Source organism: Castor canadensis, chromosome 8 (assembly GCF_047511655.1).
Source record: "Castor canadensis chromosome 8, mCasCan1.hap1v2, whole genome shotgun sequence".
Lineage (NCBI taxonomy): Eukaryota > Metazoa > Chordata > Mammalia > Rodentia > Castoridae > Castor > Castor canadensis.
The window spans coordinates 56,763,476-56,790,768 of NC_133393.1; the positions used below are offsets into that span (position 1 = coordinate 56,763,476).

Sequence of the window (27,293 nt, forward strand, 5' to 3'; positions counted from 1 at the left end):
CAAGGTGGTTAGTAACAACAAAGGATAAAAGGGGACTCTAAGATGTCTAGAAGTAACAGGTAGAATGGGGGAAGGTGAGCCCTGAAGGAACTGAGGACTTGAGAGAGGATACCATAAAAGGGCATGGGCTACCATAGGCATGCACAGCCTGCTTATGTCAGTGGGACACAGCCAGCTTGCCAAAGGACACAGGTGGCTTGTGGTTTCCAAATGATTCAGGTGGCTTGGTCTATATATAATCACAGCCTGAGAGTAGGAAGGGTGAGGTCTCAGACTGTGGCTAAGCTTGTCAGTGAACACTGTAGAGGTGAGCACCTGCACTTAATGCAAATGTGGGAGAAGGAACAGAACCTGGAAGGTAAGCACAAGTCTTTTTGTGGTCACATGCTTCCATTTCTCTCAGAAATATATGAGTGAAGTTTTCTGGGACATAAGGTAGAATGGATGTTTAACATTGTAAGATACCTTCATCTGTTTTCCAAGTTGTCTATTTTGTTGTTGTTCCAGTGCTGGGGATCAAATCCAGCTTGTGCTCTACCACTGAGATACATCCCTAGTCCTTAGTGTTTTCTGACAGGGTCTTGATATGTAGTCCAGGATGGCCTTGAACTCTCAATCTTCCTGCCTCAACCTTCTGAGCACTGGGAATACAGTCGTGTACCACCATCTCCAGCTCAAGTTATATCATTTTGCATTTTCACCAACTATGTATAAATCTTTCCCAATACTTAGTATTGTCTTTTTTTTTTTAAATATTAGCCATTCTGGTGTATATGAGGTGGTATCTTTTTGTAGTTTTATCACCCCTGATGTGGTTTAGTCATTCTTGATCTTTTCCTGTGCTAATTAGCCATTGAATATTTACTTTATTCAAGTGTTTGTCCAACTACATATACTTTTCTTGAGACAGGGTCTTGCTATGTTGCCTTGGCTGGTCTCAAATTCCTGAACTCAAGTAATCCTCCCACTTTAGCCTTCTGAGTTGTTGGGATTGCAAGCAAGTGTCACCATATCCAATTTATCCAAATATTTTTCCCAGTTAAAAAATTGGTTTGTTGGGTGTGGAGATGTGACACATTTGCCTAGGGTAGGTAAGGCCCTAGTTTCAACCCTAGAAACACACACACACACAATTGGATTATTGGCTGGGGGGTATGGCTCAGTGGTAGAGCATGTGCCTAGCATGCACAAGGCCTTGAGTTCAATCCCTAGCACAGAACTGGGTTGTTTTATAATCGAGTTGTAACAGTAATTTGTACAAAAATCCTTTGTCAGTACATGTATTGCAAATATTTTAACATTACATTTTTTTGTTTGTGGTGTGGGGGATCAAACCCAGGGCCTTGAGCATACTAAACTAGTGCTATACCACTGGGCCATATTGCCAGTCCTAACATTAAGAGTTTTGAATACAAAACACAGTAAGTTTATTGTTTTTGTTAGCTTGTTTAATGTTTTTTGTTTTTATTTATTCAGTTCTTTTTAATTTTTTTCTAAGTTTATGATATTTCTAACACAATTTTGATAGCTTTTCAGTAAGTAGACAAATAAGGTATATTTAGCTTTTTTTTTGTGTGTGTGGTACTGGGGTTTGAACTCAGGGCCTATACCTTGAGCTACTCCACCAGCCCTTTTTTGTGATTTTTTTTCAGTGGAGGGTGGGAGAGTGGGGAGGGAGGAGAGAGATAGGATCTCATGACCTGTTTGCCTGAGCTGGCTTCAAACCTCAGTCCTCCTGATTTCTGCCTCCTGAGTAGCTAGGATTACAGGTGTGAGCCATCGGCACCCAGTTATTTTGAAGTCTTTTGAACTTAGAGTTGGGTGGATGGTGAGAGTGGTCTTTCTAACTTTCAGCTAAAGGCTTTGTAATTCTTCCTATTGATATGCTCCAGGCCAAGTCACACATATGTATTTCCTTGGCCTCAAGTGCCAATTTAATTAGCACAGGCAAAAAAGGCAAATTCATGGCAAGAATCTCCATCTCTGTTCTGCGCTGAGAGTGGCCTCATTCTTTTTCCTCACTGCAGATGAGGTAACTGGTATCTCCTGAGCTTTTTGACTCACAAGTTAAAACATTCACGTGAGAGTATGGATAAGATAAGCAGACATAATCATATATATTGACAAATGTTATGAAGTGCTATGCCTCATTTACTCTAGTAAAAAACAAATAGATGGAATAAAAACGGCACCATTAAATATTTAAATATTTGAAATTATTCCTTTATAAAAAGAAAAAAGAATAATCAAATTTCAAAGAGAGTCTTGGAAATGAAGTTGTGAGAAGTATTTAGGAGAAAGATTTATCAACTAAGAGATTTCATAGACTTTTTATAGGCATGGGAACTTAGGGGGCCTTTGAACTGTCCAGCCTGGTAGGCTTTGTGTCTAGTTCTCACTAAAAATTTGTGTTAATCATCAAAATTCTGTGAGATTTAGATTATTTTATTTGTAAAATAAGGAGGCTGGGTTAACTGATCTCAAATACTCTATGGTAAACTCAGAGGCAAGGTGTATGTAGGAAATCTCTTTCCTCTCAATTTTGCTGTGAACCTAAAACTGTTCTAATATATTTTTAAAAAGAAAAGCAAATAAAATGGTGAAGTTAATGTCCCAGGTTAGCAATGTAGGCATAAGGTTATAAGAAAGTCAGTATAACTCCCTTTGGTTGGCACTCAAGTCTCTTCTTGCATGGGCCCAACTGTCCTAATCATTTCAACTGTGCCTGGAATGTCTTCACTCCCATTCCTATCTGACAAAACCCTGTTCCTCTTGTAAGACCCATCTCAAACATTACCAATTTCATGTTATCTTACTAGATTCCTTTACAAGATTTGACCTCTCTGCTCAACTAATTCCCACATTACTTTTCTGAATTTGTCATGTGGAAAACAGGATACAATAATTTACCTTTTACTCTTTTTTGATATTTAAATAACTTCTGAAAAATATGTTCCTTCCTACTAACCTGTAAACTTCTAATGGAAGAGGGATAATGCCTTATTAACTTTCATATTCTCAAGGCATTAGTAAAATGACTGGCATATAGGAGATTCTTGATAAAAATGAACGCCTATAAAGTAGAAAGTGATTTAGGCAAAATTGCCAGTCAGCTGTTGTGCTACCAAATTCCTACAGGCATAAACTAACCTTTTTTCTGCTAGGCAAGTACTCTACCACTTGGGCCACACCACCAGCCCTAACTAGCCTTTCTGAAACTATGATTAGGGAATATGGCTATTGATTTTTCCAATTAGGTTTTCGTTATTTTTCCTAGAAAGCTAAGGCCCTGTTAGAAGGAGATGTCACTCAAGAGTTCCTTTTATTGGAATTGTGACAGTTTGGTGTGCTTTCTGCTACTTAGAGGTTAAAGGTGGGATTATTGACTCCATTGAAGGTTCTCAATTTCTTCAGCAAATGCACAAAGAAGGACAGCAGAATGGAAGACAGCATTCTCAGTGCCTGAGCAAGGATCTCTTCTCTCCAAAGGACTCTGGTAAAACCTCCTCATTCCAGAAAGGCGTGGCATGCAGGGAGTAGCTGAGCTCTGCTAGGATCTGCAGAGGAGTAAGGGATGAACAGAGCTCTGGAACCTGCTGGCCCATGGTGACTCTGACTAGTAAAGTGTGGGCAATAAACATTTTGAGCTCTGAATAGTTACATTAACAATCCCTTCTCTCTTGGATGCATGTGTGAGATGATGTGGTGATGAGAAAGGTGTTGTCTTAGCATGGGAAAAGGTCATGGCCTCTCCCCTCCTCAATGCTCCTTCAAATCTTGCAAGACTTAAGTCATTTTTGTTCACTTGGCTAATTTACTTCTATGTCATCATTTTAGAGAATATGGATGCAGTTCAACTTTCAACTTTGGCTGATTGTAGCTTAAAGCAGAATATACCTACACAGTATCATCCTGAAATAGTAATTAGGAAAGTGCCCACATATTTTCAAGCTACTGTTTCATATTGTAATGTGCAACTAGTCCCTTGAAAGCTTTAGGAAAGATCTTAGGGTTTTTTTTTATTTTGATGAGCTTTATACTTTATTATCATATGCATTCTGATTGTTAGGCTTCTCTCTATTTTTTCATCTTAAAACATGAATGCAGGGCTTACAAATTCATAGATCAGTACTGTTCAAATGAATAAGAAGTCACATGTCTGTTGGCTAGTGCAAATGGTAAGTTAGTGTTCTACTGAGTTTTGTTTGATTAGGCTAGAATCTAACAAACATTCTGAAAGAAGCTGTCACCAGAGATGGTCAGGAGGAACACATGCACCCAGACAGTCCCTTCCTTAACTAGCGAGATGATTTTTTTGCATTATAGCACTCTGTGTGTGAGGACAAGCAATAGTTGTATACAGGTAAATGGATGCTGGACCTGTGGCTCAAGTGGGAGGGCACCTGCCTTCAAAGCACCTGAGTTCAAACCCCAGTACCACCAGAAAAAAAAGGAACATGTATTCAAAAATATGTTACAAATATTAAAGTTTGTTTTTCTAGTAACATCAGCCTGCTACTACCTAGATCATCACCATTCTTTCATTCACTCAAATAAAAATGAGAGGCCAGGTTGGAGCAGGGTTCTGTTAGATACTGGAAATATAATGAACCAGGAGCAGGACTCCTGCTCTGTGCAGTTCTCCAACACAGAAAAGTCAAGATTACAAGAAAAAGGACATGGTGCAACAGGAGCTAAAGGTTAATTACCAAAACTGTGACTTTCCTTTCCTTCCTTTCTTCCTTCTTTCCTTTCTTCCTTCCTTTCTTCCTTCCCTCCTTCCTTCCTTTCCTTCCTTCCTTCCCTCCTTACTCCCTCCCTTCCCTCTATTCTCTGTCTTTTCTTTTTTTTTAAATCTGTATATTCACTTACATTTATTGTCATGTGATTATATTCCAAAAAAGCATGTACAGAAAATATAAAAATTATAATTTGTCCCCCAAGGCTTTTATTTATTTTCTATTCATTAAATGTAGTTATTAGGCTTCCACCATATATACAGTAACACAAATGGCACTGAGATTGTCTAGTGTCACTGAATTAGGAGAGTGAATAATAAAGTGTAAGACAATGGAAAACTGCTAAGACTGCAATGAACTAGACTAATGTGCATGAAAGCTAGAAAGTTCTAGATAGGTACAATTTATTAATACAAAGTGAGTTTAAAGGAGAAATTTTGAAAGCATCTGTATTGGATTGAAGAACACTTATTCCTTCAGTAAGTATTGAGTACCTGGATGTATCTGGCACATAGTGCACGGTGATTGAAATGGCCTTCCTGAGAAACACTCTTGGCTTACATGTGGTTTTATTTATTTATTTATGTTAAACATTCACTCATTTATTGTATGTCTTTACATTGAAATTAAAAGGTTTAAAGCACTCCCAGGAAACTAAGAGCTTTACTACTTTATAGATATAGACATACAGATGGATCAGGAAAACCAATACATTTGTTAACTGCATTCAAATAGGTTTTACACCTCTGTTAAATTTCTTCAAGGATTCCATATTTTTAGCAAAATATTCACATCTGTAAAATCATTTCTCTTAGGTTGTTTGTTTGTTTTGTTTTTTGAGCCAGGTTCTCTAAGCAGTACAGGCTGGCCTCCAACTCATGATCCTACCACTTTAGCCTCCTCAGTGCTAGGATTAGTGTGAGCAACCACATCTCTGCCCTGATTTCTTGATTCTTCTTACATTTCAAAACTGAAGAAAGTGAGGATACAAACAAGCTACCTTAAATGATAATACATAAGTATAAAGTATCTTCAAGGAAGAACTTTATTCAATCAAGTAATAGAAGTTCTCCCTGGAAGCGGGGGTTGGGGGTAGGTGGCCCAAATAATGTATACACATGTAAGTAAACGTAAAAAACGACAAAAAAAAAAAGAGACGTTCTCTCAGTCCACCTCCCTGGAAAGAAGGTTAGCTTCGGTGCTTGCCCATGGTGTTCATCACTGTCCTCAGCGCCCCAAGCCGGGAAAGTGATGGGGAAAGGATGGTCATGTGAAAACGTACTGGATTCAGGTTTGCATCGTCTAATGGAGTAAGAAGTGACTAGCGAGCTCCTTCTGCAGAGCAAAAAGGAAAGCGCAGGTAAGGGAGCCCTGCCCTTACGAGGAGCAGAGTTCAGACTCTAATTCCAGTTACCTTGTCAGCCGCGGGTTACACCCGCGGGAAGACCTGTCACTTCAAAGCAGCACGGAGCTGCTGTGCCCTGACCTGGAGAGCGTCAGGACAAATCACGGGACGGGTGCTTTGTGGATGTTGAGTTGTTTTGTGTTGGTTACCGACTGACTGAGGAAGGGTGGCTTGTGAATGCGGGCGAGGGCTTCGGGGACGATCCAAGCCTAGACATCAGCACAAGTCACAGTTTCAAAGAAGGTTCGGACCCTAGTGAGGGATGGTCTCGAGCAGCTGCTCACCCTCTCCAAAGCTACAGTTATTATTTTAAATTAGGGTGAGTGACATTCCCAGGGGAAGACTGAACCTGGTTCTACCGCCTGCGTCCTGGTGAGTAGGCGGGGGCTTGAAGGGTGTGTCCCTAGTGTCGCTGCTGTGGCTGGCATGCACGCATCCTGCCCGCGCAGGGAGCTCCCGCCGAGCCCGCGGGGCGCGCGCCCGCTCGCGCGCGCCCCCGCTTTCTCTCAGGCCCGCGCCCGCGCCCCCGCCCGCCCCGCGCCTTGCGCTCGCGCCCTCGCGGCTGGAGCGGCGCTCAGCTGACCCGCGGGCGCCAGACGCCACGGCCGGGGCTGACGGGCGCAGCTGCGGCGCAGGCCTCACGCCGCCACTCCCCCTGCGCACCCCCTCCCCCACCGGGGCCGGGACACCGAGCGAGCGAAAGAGCCAGCGACCGAGCGTTTCCCGGCGCCGAGCGAGGAGCCAGGCTGCGCGGCCATGGGTGCGCCGGGGTTACCCTAGGGCCGGCGAGGCACCGCGGACCGAACGGCGGCGCCGCTGCCCCCGCACCTCAGCGAGCCTCTCTCCACCCTCAGCGAGCCTCCCCCGGCGGCGGCGGCGGCGGCGGCGGCGGCCGGGATGAGCGGCGGCGGCGGCGGCGCCGCGGCGCCCGGTCCGGGCTCGGGCTCCTCCCCGGCAGCTTGCCGCTTCGCGCACTACTTTGTGCTGTGCGGGATCGACGCCGACAGCGGGCTGGAGCCCGACGAGCTGGCGGGTAAGGCCGGGCTGCGGCAGCGCGGGGCGGGCTGCGTTGGGGGACGCGCGGGAGGTGGGGCAGGCCCCGCGCGAAGTCCGCTCGGCCGGCGCTTTAATGACATTGTTATTTATTCCGCGCGCAGAGGCTGCCCTGCCGTAGCCGCGGGCGCCGGCGTCCCGGGCGCGGGGTTGTTAATAACGCGCGTGGGCGGCCTCGAGGGTTCGGCCCCCGCGGGGCGCACGGAGGCGGCCGTGACTCAGGGGCGCGGGCTGTCCTGCCCGCCGCGGCCCCCCGCGCCCCTCGCCCCGGCTGCGAAGTTTGGCCCCGGCACGTGACGCCGCTCAGCCTTTGGGGGCCGGCGGGGTTGCGCCCACCCGGCGAAGGGGGGGCCGCGCGAGGGCGGAGGCTCTTTGGACTTCACCCTTCTCTTTCCGTCCCCTCGGGTCTTGCCTGCGATGGTGGCCGAGTCACCCTTTGGAATCCTGTCGATTTGGCAGTGTCACCTTTGAACGCTCTGGACCCTGCCGGATGCTGTGTTAACACTGACCACACCGCTCCGAGTTGAAGCTGGCGGGTGCCCTGTAGGTCACTGCCTTGGGTTTTCCTGGAGGGCACTGTCCTCCTGGACTCGATGGCGCAGTGCAGGGCTGAGCTGGGGAACCCACGCTGGGAAGGGGTCGCTAAAGAATGCTGGGGGTGGGGAGTGCGCAATGTCTAGCCCAGGCTCGGGAGAGCCACTGATGGCATTTTTCACGCCTGTTTCCCTCTGCTTCACTCCTTGGGATCTGAGGCTTGATTTTATTATTTTTTTAATGGGTGAGACAAGTGACATCTACCGCCTGAACTTTATGTGTGTCAGTGCTAAACACTTAGGTCATAGCCTTTCAGAATAGCTTCTTTTGGATAGAGCATTCCTTATTGATTGCACCAACATGGGTTCTCTCTCATCCTTTGAAGGAAGGACTGGGAAGAATATATTAAGTAATAAACAATAGTAAACAAAACTGTTCAGCCTTAAAATACAGTACCCATCATCCCACGTCGTAGCTAAGTATCTTTTGATTAAGTCAGCATCTCAGCAGAACGTTTTCAACAAAAACTGTAAGTCTTTCAGTTAAAATTTTTGGAAAAAAGGCACAATAGAGTATTGTTTTTCCCGTATCTGCAATTATGTAATCATAGTGTTTCTTCCGCCAAGATTTCATATACATGTTAAAAATAACTTCGTTAAGGGATATCAAGTTAGGGAGGAAAAAATCCCTTTGTAGAGGTGTTTGGAGACATTTCCTTTCTGGGGCTGGTGAAAGGATTATCTTATTTTTCTAGGGTCAGTTGGAGGCCTGCTAACGGTGACTGATAAGAAAAAAGCCTGCATTTTTCCTTCTCTCTCTCTGCCTTGTAATGTGAAAACAACACCTTCTACACATGACCTGGGACTCTTCAGTGCAAATGGCTTAACAAAATTAAGCAGGAAAAATTAGATTTGAATGTATTTTTAAATCTTCTTTCTTTTTTAAAGAAACAAGTAGAGAATGAAAGAAAGGCAATAAAAGCAATATCCAAGAAAGAGATGGCTACAAAGTTCCTAGAACTGACAAAAAAAAAGTTAAGATTTTTATGCATTTTTAAAGACACAAACTAGTTTCTCTTTCAGCAATAATATGTGATTGTTTGGCATTTTTGCTGTTCATAATATTTGGTATATTTGGGTAATAGTGTATTTTACTTGGTAACATTTGAGTATCATTCAGTCAGCAAGTGGTTTTTGAAAAGCCTTTATTTAGACTATATCCTAGGCACTGTGATTACCTGTGAACAAAGCAATCAAAAATCTCTGCCATAATGGATTTTACATTCTAGTGTAAACCAGTAATGAAGATAAAGTTTACCAGATGTTAATAAAAGCTATGAGGAAAAATAAAGAAGGAAATAAAGCCAGGCAAGGGGGCTCACACCTGTAATCCTAGCACTTGGGAGGTGAGGCCAGCATGAGCTAAATAGTGAAACCCTGTCTCAAAAATATTTTTTTCTAAATAGAGAAGTGGGATTAGAAGAGTGACAGCAGAACGGTGGGATAGTGGAGTTGTGATGTTATTTTATGTTGGTACTGGGGGTTAAACCAAGGCCTTGAACAGGCTAACCATGCACACTACCACTGACTGTCCTCCCTCCCCCAACTCGGGTTAGGGAAGGTCTGATGGAGAAGGTGACATGTGAACAGAGACCCTGAGGGAAGTGAAGAAGCAAGTCACATGGATTGCCTGTGGGAACACATTGAGTATGAAGACCCTGGAATGGGACAGTGCCTAGTTTGTGTAACAGCAAGGAGGCCATTGTGGCTGGAGTTGAGGGAGGGAGAGAGTAGTAGGTAAGACCATAGAGAAAGGATAGATGAGACTCGAGACCATCACAGACAATTTTTTTCAGGCTTTTACTTTGAGATGGGAAGCCACTGGAAGGTTTTCAGCAGGGTAATGACAAGATCTGATGGACCTTCCAAAAGGATTGCCATGGCTGCATGTTAAATAGATTGTGTGAGTGCCAAGGGTAGAAGCAGGAAGCCAGTTGGGATGCTCTTTCACTATTTAAGGTGAAAGATGGTGGCAGTTTGGTGAAGTGGCAGGAGAGGGTCATATTCTAGGTATATATTGAAGGTAGAGGCAACAGAGGTTGCTGTTAAACCGTATGAATGTGTACAAATTCTCTTGCTAATCATAGAGAATGTGATCAGAGATGATGCCAGGATTTTTAGCCTGAATGATGATAAGCTTTTGTACTGAAAAAGAAAGACTAATGGAGAATCAGTCTGGGGATTAGTTCAGTTTTGGAAATGTTAAGTTTGAAGTGCCTATTAGACTTACAAATGAAAATGTCAAATAAGACATCTGTCCAGGAGAGGTCCAGACTGAAGATGTAAATTTAAAGCCATGAAATCACTCAGGTAGTGAATAGCTAGAAAAGAGAGGAGACTCAGGATTGAGTCCTGGGGGAGGTCACACTCTGGCATGCCTGGATGGAGAGTATGAGGAGGAAAAGCCCAAGGAAATAAAGGAGTGCAGGCACAGTAGTTGGGAGGAAATAGTCTTCTTGACTATTTCCATAGAGGTACATCTGGCGATCAGGAAACTATTAGTTTTTGTTACTATAATAAAATATGAGAGGCTGAGTATTTTAGAAAGAAATAAGGTTTATTTTGCCGTGGTTTGGAGACTGAAAGTCCATAATTCGTGCAGTCACATCTGTATTGCCTCTGGTGAAGACCTCTGATGGTAGATGGCATCAAAATGGTAGAAGTGCTTGGAGAGAGATCTCGTAATGAGTCAGGAAGCCAGAGACATTCAGGGGCCAGGTTTGCTCTTTTTATAACAACTTGGTCTCCATAACTAACTGGTCCCAGAGAACTATAATAAACCCTTCTGAGGGCAGTGTCCCCAGGGACCTTGTTACCTTCCATTAGAACTCCCTCTTAAAAAGTCCACCACTTCTCACCATTGCCATGTTGAACACTAAACTTCCAGCACATGATACTTTCTGGACACACTCAGACTTTATCCAGACCACAGCACCAAGTTAGGCAAATTTAGTCAGAAGGTTGTTTCAGTTTTGCTGTATTAATTTCAAAGTTAATGATAATTAAATTTCTGTTTTGCTTTTATGGATCTATTTTTATCCCACTGTTTCTTAGCAAATTGTTACCCTGCCTGTAGAAGTCTTGATTGACTTCTATTAAACATAAATTCTACCAGTTGTTTTTCTAAATATGTGTGTGTATGTGTATAGATTTCACACTTTGCAGGCAGTGGGACACTGTAGTCAAATTAAGGACACAGATCATATAACCAAGTAGCAGTTAAATAGACTGAGTCTTATAAAAGTTATCAAAGCGTTAGGTGTGTTCTTAGATACTCGCCTCAGTAATGCCTGACTTTAACAACCATGGAAAAAACTTTGTAAATTGTAAATAGCTCTCTTAGTAGCTGAAAGTAGTAATGTGTGTCTGTGTGTGTGCACCCTAATAATTTTATGGATGAATACATACTGAATGTATACTGATACACTGATTACCTTATTGTCCTTTATCTACCACATCTTAACTGTTGTTTCTCTTTCTTGCTGTATGTTTTGAGATACATCTTGTTCATAAAAATACTTTAAATGTTAAAGAAGAAATGTTTAAAATTACTTTAAATATTAAAAATAAGGAAAAGTTTTCAAAATTGCATTCTTTATTGGATATGTGAAGTGATATAAATGGAGGTCAGTCTTGCAATTAGTTGATGTGAACACTGGCAGGCATTTTGAAATTTTCTTTTGTGGCCCTCATTTCCTTTAAGAACTGTTTGTAGGAATACACATGGCTTTATTTTCAGCAGTGAATCTTTCTGGGCAATGGAAAAGGAAGGACATGATTAGACTTTTATTTAAGTAACATAAATATGCAAGCCCCCAAGAGGAAAGAAATTTTCCTCTCTTTCATTGTACCTTATACATAGTACACAATGTTTAATAAGTGAATGAGGGTATAAGCCTGCCTAGCATGCTGGAGGCCCTCCGTTTGACCCCTAACACTGCTAACAAAAAAATGGGAATGTAGCCAGGCATAGTGGCACACCTATAATCCTAGCTACTTTGTAGGTAAAAGTAGGAGGATCTCAGTTCAAGGCCAGTCCGGGGCAAAAGTGCAAGATGTTATCTGAAAAATAACTAAAGCAAAAAGGGCTGGGAGTGTGGCTCAAGTGGTGAGGTGCTGGGTTCAAACCCCATTATCACTCTGCCTCAAAATGGGGACAGGGCATGAATACAAGTTTACAAAAGATTCTATAAATTATGTGACGATCAGTATTTACACACATACACACACACACACACACACACACACACACATATATTATTTTTTTTGATGCTGAGTATTTAACCCAGAGAGAGTCTCCTTACACATGCTAAGCAAGTTTGAACTACACTTCCAACCCCAAAATATTCTTGGAAGTGGTCCCTGGGTAGGGTTCAGCCCTGCTACTAGCTCTTGAAGTCTTATGGATGAGATCTCTGCCACAGACCTTTGTTTAGCTCTCTTCCTTGGTGTCTAGCTAATTTTAGCATTGGTTGTAATTGGGTGTGGTTTCTAGAAGAGCTTAGAGGCTGTGGAGATCATGGTCTAAACTTAAATATAACTTTTTTTTTTCGGTGTTATTGGTGGTTGAACTCAGGGGCTTGAGCTTGTAGGCAGGTGCTCTATCATTTGAGCTATCTGCCAGCCCCTGAACTTAAATACAAAATTTAGTTCGTACTGATAGTATCATGTCATCATAATTCTGGAAGGAACCTTAGGTGTAATTTACAGTGAAGAAAGTGAGGCTAAAAGATTAAGGGCCCTCTCAGATCACATTTCCCTCAGGTACCAGTATGTACCAGACTAGCACATGATTGTTTTAGTTTATCTATTTATTATTATATTTGTTTTTTGGTGGGACTACTTGCCAATCAGGCGGTCTGCTGCTTGAGCCACAGCTCTAGTCTTTCTTGCTCTGGTTATTTTGGAGTTGTGGTCACGAGAACTATTTGTCTAGACTGGCTTCGAACCTCAATCCTCCTGCTCTTAGCCTCTCAAGAAACTAGGATTTCAGGTGTGAGCCACCAGCACCTAGCTGTATATTTTGTTTAAGTTCTGAAAAAAGAAGAATTTGGCTCAAGTTCATCAAGCATTTCAGTGTCGCCCTTATTGCAGATGGAATGTCATAGTCAAGACTACTGAAGTGTGCCCTTAAAAACAATGGCCAGCTCTACAGGCTTGGTGAGGCTGATTGATTTGTCCACCATTGGTACTTGCCTCTGTTAGCCTTGTTGGCATCGTTAGCCTGTAATAGATTATAATTGGGAATTTGGAAGGCTTGGCCTGGCAACTGGGTCCTTGGGAAGGAGTAATAGGGTAGCCTACTAGTGAGACCAAAGAATATTTAAGATCTAGTTGTTGTGGTATAATGATAATATCTTTTTTGGGTGGTCGGGGGAACTAGACTGGGGATTGAACCTAGGCAAGTGCCCTACCACTTGAGGCACACCCCCAACTCCTTCCCCCTACATTTCTTCTCCTTTTTTTGAGGCCCAAGCTGGCCTTGAACTTGAGGTCCTCCTTCCTCAGCTTCCAGAGTGCTTGGATTACAGGTATGTACTACCACACTCAGCTTGATTTTTAAAATCTGCTGAAACTACTTTCTGTGATAATCCCAGGTTTCAGTCCCATGCTCATTTTGTTAATGCAGGACACATGAGCATAGAGAACTCGGCCAGAAGGGTGGAAGAGAAGATTTGTGTCTTTGGTGGAATAGAAAACGTAAGGGAAAGAAAAGGGGAAAGGAGAGAGAAGAGAGGCTGGAGGAGTACAAGTTCTATAGTGTTAAGGACTGTTGTGAAATCCTGAAAATGTCTTTTTGCTTGTGTTTCCACTGCTGGCCAGATACTCCAGATACTCCTGGAGTAATAAAAGAAGCATCTAGAATACAGTGTATTGTTAGCCATAATTTCCATGAAACTCTGGTTGGAGAAAACTCCTCTTCTACAGTTTACCGGAGGGTAGAGGCAGTTCTGTGTACAATGCTTTAGGAAGCACGTGCCCAGGTCTTTAACCTTTTTGCTTAATAATGACCTAAATTTTTGCCAGGCATGGTGGTGCATGCCTAAAATCCCAGCATTTGAGAGGCTGAGGCAGGAGAATCTTGATTATAGCCTGGACTACATAGTGAGATCCTGTGTCAAAAAATAGTGCTCACTTCAGCAGCACATCTACTAAAGTTGAAACAACACAGAGAAGATTAGCATAGCCTCTGCACAATGGCCTAAATTTTATTTTCTGGCAAAGCTATAACTAGCTATTACATTTTGGACTAATTATTTAATTTAAATGCTTATAATATGCAAGGTTGTGGAATATATAGGTGACAGTAGCTGCTCTTTAAGAATAAACAATTAAATAGTGATAAAAAGATAATACTTATATAATGCTTTCCACATGCCTGGCAGTCATTAACTTTATTTAATCCTGACAGTAACTTTAAGAGATAAGCAGTTTTGTGTGTTTTACAGATGAGGAAACTGAGGTTAGAAAGTTGAAGTTACTTTGCTCAGGTTCAGTTTTCTTTCTTTTTTTGGTGGGAACTTTGGACTTTGTACTTGCAAAGCAGGTTCTCTGCCACTTGAGCCACACCTCCAGTCCTTTTTGCTTTAGTTCAGAACAAATGAGAAACCTGGGTTGACAGACAGACTGTCTGATATAACCACTGCACATGCTTCCTCTTTAACAACACATGCTCACATTGTATAGATTGTAAAATCTACCAGTCCACAGATCCGAAGTGGGTAACTTTATAGTCAAATGAGATTATCTTTTAACTACTTTATGATGTAGGAAAGAGATTAAGGGAATACTACTTACCTGTTGCATGCACTCCTTCATTCATTTGCCAAAAAAAAAAAAAAAATAGAAGAGTTAGGGCTGGAGGTGTGGCTCAAGCAGTAGAGCACCTGCCTAGCAGGCACAAAATCTTGAGTTCAAATCACAGTATCACTAAAAAAGAATTGGAAGAGTATATATGTGATGTTACTTATTTTTTGAGACAGGGTCTTGCTTTATATAGCCCATGGTGGACTTGATCTTGGACGACTCCTGCCTCAGTGTTCTGAGAGCTAGTATTATAGTCATGTGCAACCATGCCTGGACTATTTTTGTTTTTATAAAAATTTTTTTGTGGGGCCCAGGATCTAACCATGGGCCTTAGATATGGCAGATAACTGCTTTACCACTGAGCTATGCCCTCAGTTGTCAGTATTTATCAAGATAAAATGTTATTGTGGGGTGTGGTGATGCATTTCTGTAATCACAGTACTGGGGAGACTGTATAGGAGGATCTTGAGTTGGAGACCTAACTGGTCTACATAACGGAATCCTGTCTCAAAAAATATATAAAATAAGATAGGATGTTGTACATAAATATAAGGTTTTTATGACGTAAGTAATACCTCTTTCAACTTTTTGAACCCTCTTTTCTTTGTTGTTTTGTCATCTGTCTTTTCTTAGCATAAATTGTAACCTGTGAAGTTCTTAGTTTTGAAAAGAATTGTATGGTTGCCTATAAACCCTGGCTGGCAGGGCAGTAAGACAGCATTTAGAGCTGCATGCAGTGAGACGGTGAGACTCTAGTCTTGATCAGTCACTTAGACAGCAGTAGACATCCGTGTTCTCATCTGCTTCAAAGGAAAGGTTTCAATGCGATGAATGATCTTCCAGTATTCTTTTTTTGGATGCTGTGGATTGAACCCAGGGCCTCATGCCTAAAGGTAGGTTTTTTTTTGTTGTTTTTTAAAATTAATCCTAACTGACGTAGAATAGGAGAACATATACTATACCATGTAGGCCACATAAAGACAGATTGACAAATCACAACGTCAGCCACAGGAAAAGGAAAAAATTAGTCTATGTGGTACCCTTTACAGAAAAGCTACAATTTTGAATAATCATTTTGCAATGTTAATATCAATTTGTGGACTTCTATTTTTTGGGAGGGTGGGAATGGGGTAGTACTCAGGTTTGAACTCAGGGCCTCACATTTACTAGGCATGAACTGTACCACTTGAGCCATGTCCCTAAATGCCCCGCCCCACCTTTGCTTTAGTTATTTTTCAGGTAAGGTCTTGCATTTTTGCCCAGGTTGGCCTTGGACCTTCATGCTCCTAATCAGGCCTCCCATAGCTGGTATTACAGATGTGCACCACCATGCTAACTTGTTGGTTAAGAATAGGGATGTCTGACTCCACAGTAGCCCTTTTCTATTACTGTCCCTTTGCATTTTTTGGACCACCTGTTCTCAACTGCCTGGGTAGCGATACATTAATGAGCTAGGTCATCATACTGAGGTAATAAATGATTACATTTTACAGTGAGTGAAATGGATTCGAAGTCTTTCCTCAGATGTCTTTTTCACTCAGCTCCATTCCTATGCGCTTTTATTGGATGGAAGAGAAGAAGGTGGCATCATGTGCATCATACCAGTAAATGTGCACAGCCCCTAAGGGGAAAGCTTTTCCTTTTTCTATGGTACTGCTAAGCAAAGTTTTTCTGACACAGCTGTGGATAGTTTCCATGCATTCATAAGGCCTTTTAGAGCTATCACTGATTCCTTGCCCTCTAGACATTTAAAATATTTTGCTATTCTCTGAGACACCTATGAGACTTTCCCAGTACTTACACCGATTTAGATTGTTTCTAGATATTTTTTTCAGTTACCAAATGCAATGGTGTTTTGGAAAGCTTTTAAACTATAGAGTATAGTAAAAAATAAGATGAATTATAATTTCAGGATTATAGAATCTTTTAAGTTCAACCCAGCTCTGTTGACTAAAGTGCTGAATCCTTAAGTATAGCTTGTGGACCTCTAGAGCTTGAACTATGAATCCCAAAATAAAGATATTTTTCAGATAGAACAATGAAACCTCTTGCAATTGCTTTAAGTGGGGCGGGAAGGGGATCAAGGGGGAGGGATGGTGGGGCAATCTAACCAATGTACAATGTAAGCCTATTTGGAGTTGTTGCAATGAATCCCCCTCTATAATAAATATATCCTAGTAAAATTTTTGTAAAAGATATTTTTCAGTAGTCTGTTTTCTGTCCTACAGAGACTTTTGCTGAAAACCTATGGTTTTACATAATTTTCTCCTTCCTATACCTAGAGTCCAGGTTCTGCTTTGAAGACTGTTTTTTTGCCTCTCCTTTGTCCTCTTTTCTGCTATAGTATACTCATTCATTTATTTAACACAGGAAATGATGTTATGGTTTGAGGAACCTGTAGTGTTGATGGTTCAGTAGAGCTCAGCATAAGTTTGCTCACTGGGCATTGGCACTTCTTTTCCCTAATCCTTCCTTCCAGATCACCTTTATTTTCTTCTTAGTCTTCATAAAGTCACCTCCTGTTGTTCTTTTGGTTGTCTTTTGGCACCAAATATTCTTTTGGCACAAAGTTCCTGTATCATTAAAATTTCATAGTGAAGAAACTCTAATATCTGTCAAAATCTTCCAGTTAGAGAACCTTCATCCTGAGCAGAAACGGAAAAATTTCTTGGGGCTTAATACTTGCTATTTCTAGCATCACTTCAGTTTTTTCTTCCTTTTCCTTCTTTTGAAGTCCTTCGAGAAAACAGGGACAATCTGCTAGACCAACAACATTCTTCCTGAATTAAACCTAGATCACTTTTTTTTTTTTGCCATAAATTAGGACTAAAAGGGCAAAGAGGCATTGTTTCTTCTGGGTAGTTGAGAAATGAATTCTTTGTTTTTGGGGGGCAGTGGGGAGCAGGTAGGCCTTACATTGTTTTTATGTGGTGCTGGGTATCCAATCCATGGCCTCACAAATGCTAAGCCTGTGCTCTAACACTGAGCTATACTCCTAGCCCCCATATTACTCTTGTACAGTTCTCTGACATGGAAGTCTTCTCATCATAAGAGTCAGCACCAGCACAAGAGTTGAAATTCCATGGGAATGAGATGCTTGTCTTGGTTAAGTCTGAACAGTAGGAATTTAGAGACTATTCCGGCTATGCTTTGTGGATGACTCACATTTAGGACCACAGTGTTTTATTTCCTAGGTTAATTTAAGTTTAATCTTAACTTTTAAGGAAATTTAAATGGCTGTGCTAACAAGATAACAGAATGCTTAAAAATGTTTTCCATCTCCTGACTGAAGTGTATTCTTTTCCTTAATAAACTTTTGTCTGGATTTCAAAACATTCGGCTCAACTCCAGGAAAATAAGCCTTGTACTTCATTTGCTTTGTGCCGTTGTTCACAAGAACAATGATTGTGATTTCACAGTTTATTAAAACACAGGCATTGGTGGCAGTGAGGTGATTATGCCAAAACAGGTTGTTTTGTTTGGTTGTTCTCACTCCTGTCTGGCAGTGCTTATTTCTTCATTGGCAGCTGTAGCTGCAATTTGATTTTAATTAAGTATGTGAAAACTGTGTGTGCCAGAATGTGAAATCTTTGTAGTGAAAGGACTGACAGGCCTCATTTATTATGAAGAACTTGCAGTCCCTGGGGAAAGGGCAAATGAGGAAACAGTTAAAATGGGTGGAAATTGGTAGAAAGCAAATTAAAAATCACACCTGATACTCTGCAATTTTCTTTTCCTGATATCCTTGATAACCCTCACTTTCTGCTTTACTTGGAACACAGAATTTACAGGTGAGTGACAACTGGTATGGAGATACCCAGACAAATGCCCTAGACCTAGAGCTCCCACAGATTTAACGGCTTACTGGAGAAGTCATGGAGCCATCCCAGAGGTCTCCTGCACAGAATGCTGAGCCTGCTTACTGATGGTTTAACAATTCCTGTAGTGAAATCTCCTCTAAGCAGGAGTAAAAAGTTAGCTTTTTGTGAATTGGGCATTAGGGCACAGAGTAGACATACATTGTTGAATCATTAGGGAGTAGAAGCTTTGATATGAAATGCCTGTTGACATGCATGCACATTTAATGTTTATTTCTGTACCTTATTGAACTCTGCTGAAGAAATTACTTGACGGCTATTAGCTAAAAATCTTTGAAGGACATTGAAGCAGTGGTGAACGGGAAAGAGCTTGGTGTTCAAATGTAGGAGAAAACAACTTTTAAAACTCCTCGCTCTTAAAAATACATTCTTAATATTCCAGTTTGCCTTGAGACTTAAGGTGTAAAAGGCTGAATTATGTTAATAAACCCAATTTACAGTTTTCTAATGTCTCTGAAATAATGAGATGGTTTTCTGTCAAGGATGGGAACTATGGTGCACTATGTTCCCTGACCTTTGTCTTTTGGCCCTGCTGCTCTTATCATGAGATTATGGGCCTTTGAGTTTTTCTCCAATCTGCTCAGGTTTCCTTAGACAACAACATAAAGCCTTAAGCTTTCTTAAAAGATGTCCTTAGAATTGAAGAAAACACTCAGATTTAATTGTGGGCATGACTTTTGTAAATAATTTTTCTTTAAAAAGTTTTTCTTCCTTAATGCTTTCCCATCCAAAATAATCTGTTTAATTATATTTTCTAATAAGCAACTTTAACTTGTTTTTCGTGTGTATGATTAAGTATTTTTTTTCTCTTAGGAGTAAAAGATTCTTGTAAAGTTTTATAAAGTAAATTTGCTTATTTAGGGAGAGGCTAAAAGGCTTTACAGGATAAAAACAGGATAAGGGAGCCTAAGAGAGACCTCATTATTTATTCCCTACTGTTATGAGAAATTAAAGGGCTCAAGGGGTGTCATACAGGAGCAGCAGACTGAATGTTTTCAGAGAGAATCAGTACTTTACCCTTCTTATAATAAAGAAAATGACACTTTTTAGACAACTTATCAGATGTTTAAAATAGTCGTAAAAAAATGGACAGAGAAAAGGAAATGAACTCATTTAGCTGGCCTACTTATTTAGTAGCAACATAGAGGTTTTTTTGAAAGAGTAAAATCGGTGACAGAAGTAAGACCCTGGGGGGTTTCTGGGCATTTTATTATTGTTTTACACCCCATCTTCAAAATTTTTTTTGGTAGTACTAGAGTTTGAACTCAGGGCTTCATTCTTGCTAGACTGGACTTTACTGCTTGAGCACTCCGCCACCTGTTCCAGATGTTTTAATAGGACTTTCTGAGAGATCTGTCTTACATACCATCAGACTTACATTAATGAAGCTTTCTGGACTTTATTTTAGTCACATGGCACTTTTTTTTTTTTAAGATGTGGAGGATTGAGCTCAGGGCTTTGTGCATGCTAGGCTCTACCACTGAGCTACGTCCTCAGCACCTAGTAGTTTCTTTCTTATTACACTAGGAATGGGGATAAATAAAATAATTGCTTTGAAAAAATAAAAGACAATAAGTGCTTTAAAAAAAAATGTGGCTTTTTCTGGGCATCAGTGTCTCACTAAGCGACCCCATCTCCAAAATAACCAGAGCAAAATGGACTGGAGGTGTGGCTTAAGTAGTAGAGCACCTGCTTTGCAAGCACCAAAGCGTGAGTTCAAACCCAACCTCACTTAAAAAAAAAAATTTATGGCTTTTAAATTAGAAAAGTAATATATGCTCACTTTTAAAACTGCAGATACAGGATTACATTAAGGAAACTAATAACCACCTATTATTCCACAGAGACAGAATTGAAGATAAAAATAGAAGTTCTTAATTTCTGCTTAACTGGAAGCCACTTCATTGTGGTTAAATGACAGCAGTAATTCAAAATCTAGTAACTTTTTTTTTCCCCCTTGGTCTAAGCCATTGCCATTAGTTTAGTATGTGACATCTGTAAATAAAATCCAGTTGTTGATTGAAAGGCTAATGGATAAATCAGGCTTGGTAGCATATGTCTGCCAAACCACTGTTTGGAAGACTGAGCAAGAGGATTGAAGGACTGAGAATTCGAGACCAGCCTGGGTTACACAGTGAGTTCCCGGCTAGCCTGGGTTCCATAGTTACAAATATAGATGTTTACTTTGAGAGAGAGAATTTAAATCCTTAGTACTTGCAATACATTTTCTTTCTTTTTTTTTTTAACCAAAATTCTTCAATCAGTAATTAAAATGGGAAAAGAAAGAGTAGCTTTGAATCTCAGGAGCTTAATGCTAAAATAATATACTTAAATTTTTTTTCTGTAATGAGAAAGAAAAGGGAAAACACTAGTAACAAATGAAATGGAATGACAGAAAGAAGCTAGAAGGCAGAAGAGGCACTTCAATAATAAGATAAACTCTTGATCTCCATCTTGCTGGGAATATGACTTATTTGTTGTCACATAACCAGAAGAAAAAATGCTAAGGTGATACAAGAAATCTCTGATGGAAATCCAGCTGTCTCTCTGCAGGTTGCTGGGAGAGAGTAATATTTTAGGGAGGCCGAATCCAGCAGCAACAGCAGGTCTGACACTTGTCCGTCATGGTTCCCTTCCTGTCTCTCAAGTAAGGGCTCTGTCAACATTTCATGGCCAGTGCTGGCACTAGCAGTAGAATTCAGGGAATGCCTGCAGCTTCCCTTTTCATGCTGCCAAACAATAAGAACAGGGACAATCTTTTGAGTGTCTTGCTATGTTTTGGCTGTTGGTGCTTTTAAAATTCCCAGACTATGTTGCTCTAAGAAAGTTCAGATTTCTGACCCCTCCTGTGAATAACTTTACTCTTACAACACACTTATCCTGAGTTTCAAATGTTTAAGACAAAAAGCCTGAGGATACCAAAGAAGGGATATTTGTCATAGTAATTGGAAAAACACAAGTACAGATGTGTGTTTCTCATTTTCTTTAAACCTATCAATTTACTGAAAATAAAGATAATTTTTGTTAGTAATGATAGTACCTTCTAAAGAATTTTTGTGTAAATTAAATAAAACTCCTAAAAAGGGGGAAAAAAGCATTTTTAAAAAGGAGCAAGAAAGATCTGGTTAATTCCCATTTGGAGTGGTATTTGCTTTTTTTTTTTTTTTTGGTGGTGCTAGGGAATGAACTTAGGGCCTCATGCTTTGCTAGGTAAGTGCTCTACCACTTGAGACATGCTCCTAGTTCTCCCAGTGACTTTTAGGTTTTTCTTTCTTTTTTTGATGGTACTGGGGTTTGAACTCAGGGATACATGCTTGCTAGGTTATTATTTAGGATGAGTAGAATGGAGGTGAATTTTCATTGTTCCCAGGAACTGTAACTGGCATGGAGAAGAAGGGTCTATTTATGTCCAGATCTCTGCTACTCATTTCCTACTCCACTCCTGACTCCATGTCATAAAAAAAAAAAATCTGGGTCTTTGCTATGATTATACCACTTAAGGCTCAACTTCATTAAGCCCAAATTGGCAAATAAAATGGAATTAAGCTGATTGCTTAGAGATTAGTTTGGGATGAAAACCCAACAGGGCAGCTTCACAATAGAAGAGGGAGGGAAGTGGCTGATGGAAAGGAAGCATTTTCAATACTCCCATGATAGACTATGAAGAGGGACCTTTCTTTGAAAGACAGAAAAGAAAAAGAACCCCTGAAAGGTTTTGAACCGGGGAAAGCATGCTCAGAACTGTGCTTTGGAATGGCACTTGTGTTGAAAGGTGTTGAATGGAATTCAATGGGGAAGAGATTTGAAGTGGGAAGCCAATTAGAAGCTATTCTTTAATATTAGAGGGCTAGGGTCAGAATTAGGGTAGTGGCAGAGGGAGTAAGACAGGGATGGATGTAAGAGATAGGATAGACATATAATTTTAAACTTGGTTACTTTACTGTATGTTGGGTTAAAGGAAGAAATAAACTCTTATGACTGAGATTTTGGGTTCTAGTCAATAGGGATATGACAGTAGGGATATGCACAAATAGGGATATGTGCATTTGTACAAGGAAGGAAGGAACACAGAAGGAAATAAGGCAGTGGATGTTGAGGTCAGTTTTGAATTTGTGATAGCCATGGAACTAGTACAACTTTATTTTCTTTTATAGCAGGAAGAATTTCAACTACTTTCTCCACTTCTTGTCTTGATAGTGGTTGATTGTTACATGTGTATACACGCAAGTGTTCGAGCTGGAACTCAAATTCAAGACTTCAGACCCAGACTTCTGTGTTTTTCCATTGTCACACCTGTGCATTCTTTATTTTTCTCCTTCCCTCCCCTCCTTCTTCCTTTCCTTCCTTTCCTCCTCCCTCCTCTTCCCTTTTTCCCTCCTTCCTTTCTCCCTTTTCCCCTTCTTCCTCCTTCTTTCCCTCTTCCCTCCCCTCCATTCCTTTCTCCCTTCCCTCTCTCCTTCCCTCCCTCCCTCCTTCCTTTCTTCTGTTTCTCCCTTCCTTCCTTCCTTTTCTCCCTTCCTTCCTTCTTTCTTGGTACTGGAATACAGTTTGAACCCAGGGCCTCAAATTTGCTAACAAGTGCTCTAACACTTGAGCCATGATCCAATCCTTTTCTCTTCTCTTCCTCTTCCGGGTCTCACTATCTAGCCCAGACCGGCCTGGAACTTGTGATCCTCCTATCTCACTCATCTTCCCAGGTACCACCATACTGGGTTGCTTTTAACATTTCAAAAGTTAGGTTAACATGTAGATTTTGAAGAATCAATCAGTTATTGAAAGTATTGCTTTTATTCCAGCTTTGAATTAGGAAATCTTAGGATGTCCTTTCTTTTAATACTTTGTCATAAATAAACTTGCCATTAGGGCTGCTTGACTGTATTAGTTTACTATTGCTTTGGAACAAATTTTTCCAAAATCTACTACTAACACAAGCATAAGCTAAGGGTATGGCTCAGTGGTGGAGTCATGCTTAGCATGAACGAGATCCTGAGTTTAATCCTCAGCCCCACACCAAATCAAAAAGCAAACAAAAATTTCCACCCCCCATCCCAGCAAGCTTTTTAATCTCACAGTTTCTCAAGGTCAGCCATTGGGGAGTAGTTTGCCAGGTGGTTCTAACTCAGAGTCTTCTACAAGGTTGCGGTTGCAGTCATCTCCGGGCCTGACTGTGGCTGTAGAAACTGCTTTCCTCACCACTTAGACCTCTCCAAAGGCTGTGTATGTCTTAATGACATGGCTGCTGGCTTCTGCCAGAGCAAGTGATGAGAGACACAAGCTCCCCAAAAGCAAAAATTGTTTATAACTCAATCTCAGTATCTGCCTTTTGCTATTGGTCACATTGTGAGAGGCCACTACACAAAGCTATGACTACGAGGAAGCACAAATCTTTGGGAGTCATTTTAGAGACTCAGTACCATATTGATTTTAATAATGTTAAATAAAGCCTTTAACCCTCTGATTTAGGGCTCATAGTCTTCAGCAATGGTTTTATTAGTATCCCTTTTTTTGGGAGAGGAAGGGGCTGGGATTTTGAACTCAGACTTCGAGCAATGGTTTTATAGAGTTTAGTAAAGCTATAATTGTATGTGGGATTTTGAAGCAATCTGTATTTGAAAGAAATAATATGAAGATGGGCATGGTAGAGTACATCTGCAATCCTAGCTGAGACAGTTGGTGTGAGATTGAAGGTACCTGTAGCTACCTAGTGAGACCCTGTCCCAAAAAATAAAAACAAAGTAAACAAAAAAGAAATAATACAGATCTGTAGTCTTTAGACTTGCATTATGGCAGAGCTTTTAAGAGTGTAATTTCTGCCTGGTGCCAGTAGCTTACCTCTGTAATCCTAGCTACTTGGGAGGAGATCGGGAAGTTTGAGGCTCAAGGTCAGCCCAGGCAAAACAGTTAAGAAACCCCATCTCCAAAATAACCAGAGCAAAGTGGACTGGAGGTGTGGATCAAGTGGTAGAGCACCTGCTTTAGGAACACAGAGTCCTGAGTTCAAACCAGAGTCTCATCATAAAAAAAAAAAGAAGTTCTAATGTCAGACTGCTTTGGGCAAGGTATTTAAATTCTTTTCATCTGTTATTAATGGTAAGGGTGAAATGCTCGTTGGATGCTTGTACTTAGAACAGTGCCTAGGACATAGTAAATGCTCAAGTGTTCTTTGTTATTATTGTTATTAAAAGAACTTGAGAACAGGAGCAAACGTAGTTGCTTTTGTACGTGGACTATTACAAGATGAGGCTGTAAAAGGTAGACAAGTCCATATACTCTGGCAGGAATGAGCTTTTACTTCTGTTAAGTAGAGTTGATTTGTATTTTTATTGTTGCTAATCTTTGGCTATTAGTGCTTACTTTAAACTACTTTGTTTAAAAAAGAATAGCTGGGCTTTCATAGTACTTTCTTTGTCTATTTTTGCTTCAGTAATAACACCTGGAATCTCATGTTTCAGACTTAGCTGTACAGGGCACACAGGTGTTCTCTTTTCTTTCTTTTTTTTTTTTTTTGTTTTCCTTTTTCTTTTGTAATGGTCTCATTGAAGGAGAAGTGATGGTGGTGGTATTGTTCTTTTAAAAAAAAGGAAAAACAAGAAAAACAAGAATGAGAAGAGAAGGGTAGTAGCAGAAGGGGACTGAAAAGTGCTTGATAAATTAAGGAAGAATTTGCTTTAGTCAGAAATTTAGTTGTTAGCCAGCTGCAGGCAAACCCATCTGGCATACTTTTTCTTATTCTGAAATATTCATGGGCTACAACAACCCCTGCCTTGTTTCCATGAGATCCTGTTGTACTCTCTTGCTAGCCAATGTGGAGTCGCAGAGGGTTGTAGTTGTTTCCGTGCTGCTGAGGATATAATCAATAAAGAGTAGACACTCAAAGAAAAGTTTGTGGATTCTCAGACTCTTTTGCAAAATAAGCTGTGGAGCAAAGTAAATAATGTAACTTTTGAAGAGAGCAAATGATGGCTAAAGCAATTAACCATAGTTAATTATGCTTTTAAAAAGTATGTATAATACTTTAAACATCTCTGAATTATGAATATCTCTGACCATGAAATGGTACCCTTCATTTTCATTATTTAGAGAGTATATAATTAAAGATAAACTTAAATATTTTTACTTACAGAAGAAGTTTACATGTTTCATGTTAATTTTTAGGAAGATCTCTTAAAATTATTGGGGATAAAGATAGATCAAAAGAGATCTTAAGTAATCCATTTGTTTTTAAAATTATCTTTCTTCAGATCAATACCAAGCTTATTATCTAGTACTACAATTTTTTTTTCTGAAAATTTGTCTTATGAACTCTTCCTATCAAAACTCAAGAGACTCCTTTTTATGGTGGTTGGTGGTACTGGGATTTGAACTCAGGAACTCATGCTTGATAGGCAGGCACTCTGCCACTCTGCCATGCCCACAACCCTGAGTCTGCTTTTTCTACTGACTAGTTACTTGAGATTCACTTAATTATTTCTACTGCTGTTTTAAGAGGAAACTGTCACTTCATTTCCAGTATCAAAATGTGCTTTTCTTATTTGACTCCCTGTTATACGGGGGAAGGGAACCCTAAGATCCCTAAGCTGATGCTTTTTTTTTTCCCACCCCAACCTAAAGGAGGTTAGTGCGAGTTCACAGTACTGCTGAGGTTTTACATAGTTGAGAGATAAAATTTTGAAAATAGAGAGGTCAGAACTGGTGGTAGTACATACATATAATCCCTGCACTCGGGAGGCTGAGGTGGGAGGCTGAGGCAGGAGGATTGAGAATTGGATTCCAGCCTGGGCTACATTTCATTTTTATAGGTTAATGTTGTGAAGGTAGTGGTAAAAACCAAAGTCTCAATGTGTCACAAGCTTGTCTGATAAGGTCTTTCATGTTCAAGTCTTATCTTCCTTTTGGCTTCTTTTAGTTTGGGCTCTGTTGTTTGCACTTACCTTATAAGATGACAAAATGTGGCTTTATTAGGGTCAGTGCTTCTCAGAAAACTGGCTGACTGATGGTCAATAGGACCCATTTGCCACATTGTAAACAGAAAGATTTGGAAGCCTTGAAGGCTGTCCATCTGTCTTTGAAGCTTGGTGCAGCAAATGTGCAAAAAAGTTTTACTTAGAGCTGGAGGAGGCCTTTTTACATAAGTATTTAGAATTTTAAAAACAAAACAACAAAAACCAATTTCTAGTTAAATACTTGAAATGGCATTTTGTTGATTGGGGATGTAGCTTAGTGATAAAGCACTTGCCTAGCATGTACAAGGTCATGGGTTTGATTCCCAGCACTGGGGTGAAAAAGGTATTTTCTTGTGTACTCTATTACAAATCACCTGTTTTTGTTACCATGTATTAAGAAATGAGTGAGATGCACTTAGAGGTCTTGTTATTAATGTGATTAAATGGAAGTTATTACTGAGCAGAAAAGAAGCTAAAAATTAGTCATTACTTGCTTTCATTACCCTAGTATTCTCATGTTTTATTTTTCTTGTAAAACTACAGTTACATGATCATATACAATGGGCAGTTATTTATTTATTATTTATTTAGCATTAAATTTAGTCTGGGGACGTGGCTCAAGTGATTGCTTGTTTAGCAAGTGCAAGACTGTGAGTTCAAGGCATCCTTTTTTTGTTTTGAGACAAGGTCTCACTATGTAGCTCAGGCTGGCCCAAATTTGCTTTGTAGCCCATGCTGGTTCAAACTCAGACTCCTCCTCCCTTGGCCTCCCAAGGGCTGGAATTACACATAGGAACCACCATGCCCAGCTGGCAGGACTTTGTCACTTTACGTTATGGTAAACAGATTGAAGTTTTACATGTCTTTTTTGAAAA

General features: G+C 40.5%; 1 protein-coding gene and 1 non-coding gene across 5 annotated transcripts in view; both read left to right on the top strand.

Moving 5' to 3' along the window:
- The first annotated feature begins 315 nt into the window (after window positions 1-315).
- The window catches only part of Dennd5b (DENN domain containing 5B), a 156,547-nt gene continuing 129,569 nt past the window's right edge, over window positions 316-27,293 (top strand). For 2 of the 4 annotated variants that reach the window (XM_020178137.2, XM_020178138.2), the window contains exon 1: window positions 7,027-7,177. In XM_020178137.2, the coding sequence (XP_020033726.1) occupies window positions 7,042-7,177 (136 nt within the window). In that variant the 5' untranslated portion in view covers window positions 7,027-7,041. Of the gene's footprint in view, window positions 359-6,956; window positions 7,178-27,293 lie in introns of those variants that run through there. The other 2 variants (XM_074083011.1, XM_020178139.2) reach the window with 2 other exon arrangements.
- On the top strand, window positions 13,919-14,027 carry LOC141410522 (U6 spliceosomal RNA). Its single transcript, XR_012435381.1, has one exon. It is a non-coding gene; the product is annotated as a U6 spliceosomal RNA (small nuclear RNA).